This window comes from Drosophila virilis, chromosome 3, assembly GCF_030788295.1.
Source record: "Drosophila virilis strain 15010-1051.87 chromosome 3, Dvir_AGI_RSII-ME, whole genome shotgun sequence".
In the NCBI taxonomy this organism is placed as follows: Eukaryota; Metazoa; Arthropoda; class Insecta; order Diptera; family Drosophilidae; genus Drosophila; species Drosophila virilis.
In genome coordinates, this window is record NC_091545.1 from 14,118,220 (window position 1) to 14,120,575 (window position 2,356).

General features: G+C 44.0%; 1 protein-coding gene across 1 annotated transcript; it reads right to left on the reverse strand.

Annotated features, from left to right (window-relative positions):
• Nucleotides 1–534: 534 nt before the first annotated feature.
• Nucleotides 535–1,794, reverse strand: Grl62c (Gustatory receptor-like 62c). The gene is made up of 2 exons (XM_002047407.1): nucleotides 838–1,794; nucleotides 535–771 (listed from the first exon to the last, which is right to left on the reverse strand). The coding sequence occupies exons 1-2, from the start codon at nucleotides 1,792–1,794 to the stop codon at nucleotides 535–537; spliced, it is 1,194 nt and encodes a 397-aa protein (XP_002047443.1).
• Between the last annotated feature and the right edge of the window lie 562 nt (nucleotides 1,795–2,356).

The following is a 2,356-nucleotide window of genomic DNA, read 5'->3' on the forward strand; positions in this document are numbered from 1 at the left end:
GGAAATAGTTTTGAAAGAACTCAAAGATGAAAATTGAAGCATGCAAATAGTTTTTCCCATGCGCAATGAACTGAGCTGTGTTTTTATTTAGTGGTAGGGGGCGGGGCATCGGCATAATTGAATCGATTATGCTTAGTCGAGACCAAATGAGTTTTAATTCAATCATTTACAGCTGAGCGAGAAAGGCGTTCATTAGTCGTGTTAATCATACGCCACGCTGCACGGCTATGGCCTATGGGACAGCAGCTAATTAGGTTGGCAGCACTCATCGCTCCCGCATAGCTCAAGAGACTTAATAGATTTTTACCAGCTGCACATAACTCACAGCAAGCAGCTGTGTGGGTGTTTGATTTAGTTGATTTTTGGGTCTTTTCTTTTTTACTTATTGGTTCTGCAGTCCTTTTTTTTTATGGTGAATGGCAAACGTGGTTTGCATAGCGAATTTCGAATGCCAACTGCTGTTTGCTCAGCAAGCAAGTTTCTCAGTTATTTATTGATTTTATGCACAAGCATGTATCCTACTTTAAAGTCGATTCAATCAAACCACCATTTGCTTGGATTGCTGGACTCCCACATTTGTTTAATGTTTCCGTCAAACTCCCAGCTTAGCGTCCAACCACGCTCTTTGGCAAGCAGCAGCATTGTGGATAAGCCGAACAGCAACCAGCCAAGTAGTTGGCCCAGAGCTGTGGCGCTTACTTGGCAATAAGGCAGCTGGCACAGCAACGTCTGCTTGTGACGCAGTTGTTCAGGTCGATTGCCAGTGTAAAGCTGCAAAATAGATAAAGCAAATAATTTAAGAGTTTTGTTAATTGTACTCACGGGGACAAATCTTACCATTAGATCCACCACATCCAAAAGTTGGTGGATACGTCTTCTACGACGCTTGCGACACTGGCGCAGCTGTGGCAAAAAAAATTGCGGCTGCTGCACCAGCTGCCACAGTCTCGACTCGAATTTGATACGCTGCTTGCGAAAGTGCCGCCGAGCCAACAGCAAAGTGATGATCAGGCTTAAAAGATTTGTCCCATATCTGAGCTGTATCAGTTGCAAACGTAAGATAACCCTGCCCCGCAGATCCACCTCCTGCTTAAAAGACAAGTGCAACTTGTGCAACATCAGCGCAAAAAGCGATAGCAGATAAACGCCGAAATAGTGTGTCATGTGTCGTTGTATTTTTTGCAACGTTGTCTCCACTTGAAGCACCCTGTGCAGCAGCTTAAATCGCCGATGACAGCTTAAGGGCACAGCCAGCATCCGATTTATGGCCACATAGATGCAGTGCAACCAAATGAAGCAATTGAAGTGCAGCAGCAGCTGCAGATAACAGCAGACCACACAGAATGCTACACACAGCAGCTTTAGGTAATCATAAAGCTGTAGCTGCCAGTATATGATCCACCCTAGCTGCACGGATACGAGCAGAGACCAGTTATAAGCACACACCACCCTAACGCAGAGCCAGCTACCCAGCTGGCGTTGCACACCAACCATCTCATTGAGCCTGACCATCAACCACTGGCGCGTGCACATGTAAAGAATGCAGGGCATTGCGTATATGAAGTGAGCGTAGACGTCAATTCGGCTATCAGCGCCAGCATTGCAAACCACCAAAATCCACGCGACTAGATTGAGGCCAAACATCCAGTAGATAAGTGTTTGCTGGGCCAGAGCAAATCTTGCCGTGGCCTCATTGTAGTATATATTGCACAGCGCGAACAGCTCGCACACAACTTTTTGTGCCTTAAAGTAGCCCAAAAGGTGGCAGCAACAGAGCAGCGAGTGCTGCGACATGTCAGCAACTGCAGAGGGAAGCTCAGGCGGTTGGCTCAATTGACCCCCTGAAATTGAAGAACAAATGGGGCAGCAAAATATCTAACGATAGGTAGAAGCCTAAACACGCTGCTTTTCTTATTTACTTTATAAGTAGTAATACAAAACATACTAAATTATTAATTTAATATTATATATATTTATTTGTTTTTAAATTTTATTGGTAATAAGCATGACTACTGCAGAACGTAAGTATAAATTTATGGCCCTCGTAATTATTATACGCGCCAACAGATTGACATGGTTTAAGTATCCTCTTGGTAAGGGCATGTAAAACAATAACAATTTTCGGGGCGCTTTGACGCTAATGTGATGACGGACTGTGTAAATGCTTTCAACGCGAAAAAGCATTTGTGAAGTGCGAGTAATTGATGGCTGCATACATCGAGGAGGCAACCACTTCAATTAGCGCCATTTGAACACGTGCATTCGCCACCAAATGCCACGACCAAAATCGATAAGTTTCTCAGTTTAAATATTCAAAATTTATAACGCTTTGACCATCACAATTTTGGCAAGACAC

Bases quoted from the DNA above. Each gene is read 5' to 3' on its own strand.
- Grl62c (XM_002047407.1), bottom strand. From the start codon at position 1,794: ATGTCGCAGCACTCGCTGCTCTGTTGCTGCCACCTTTTGGGCTACTTT. The intron at 772-837 runs GTAAGATTTGTC...TCTATTTTGCAG, and splicing joins TGGATGTGGTGGATCTAATG to CTTTACACTGGCAATCGACC.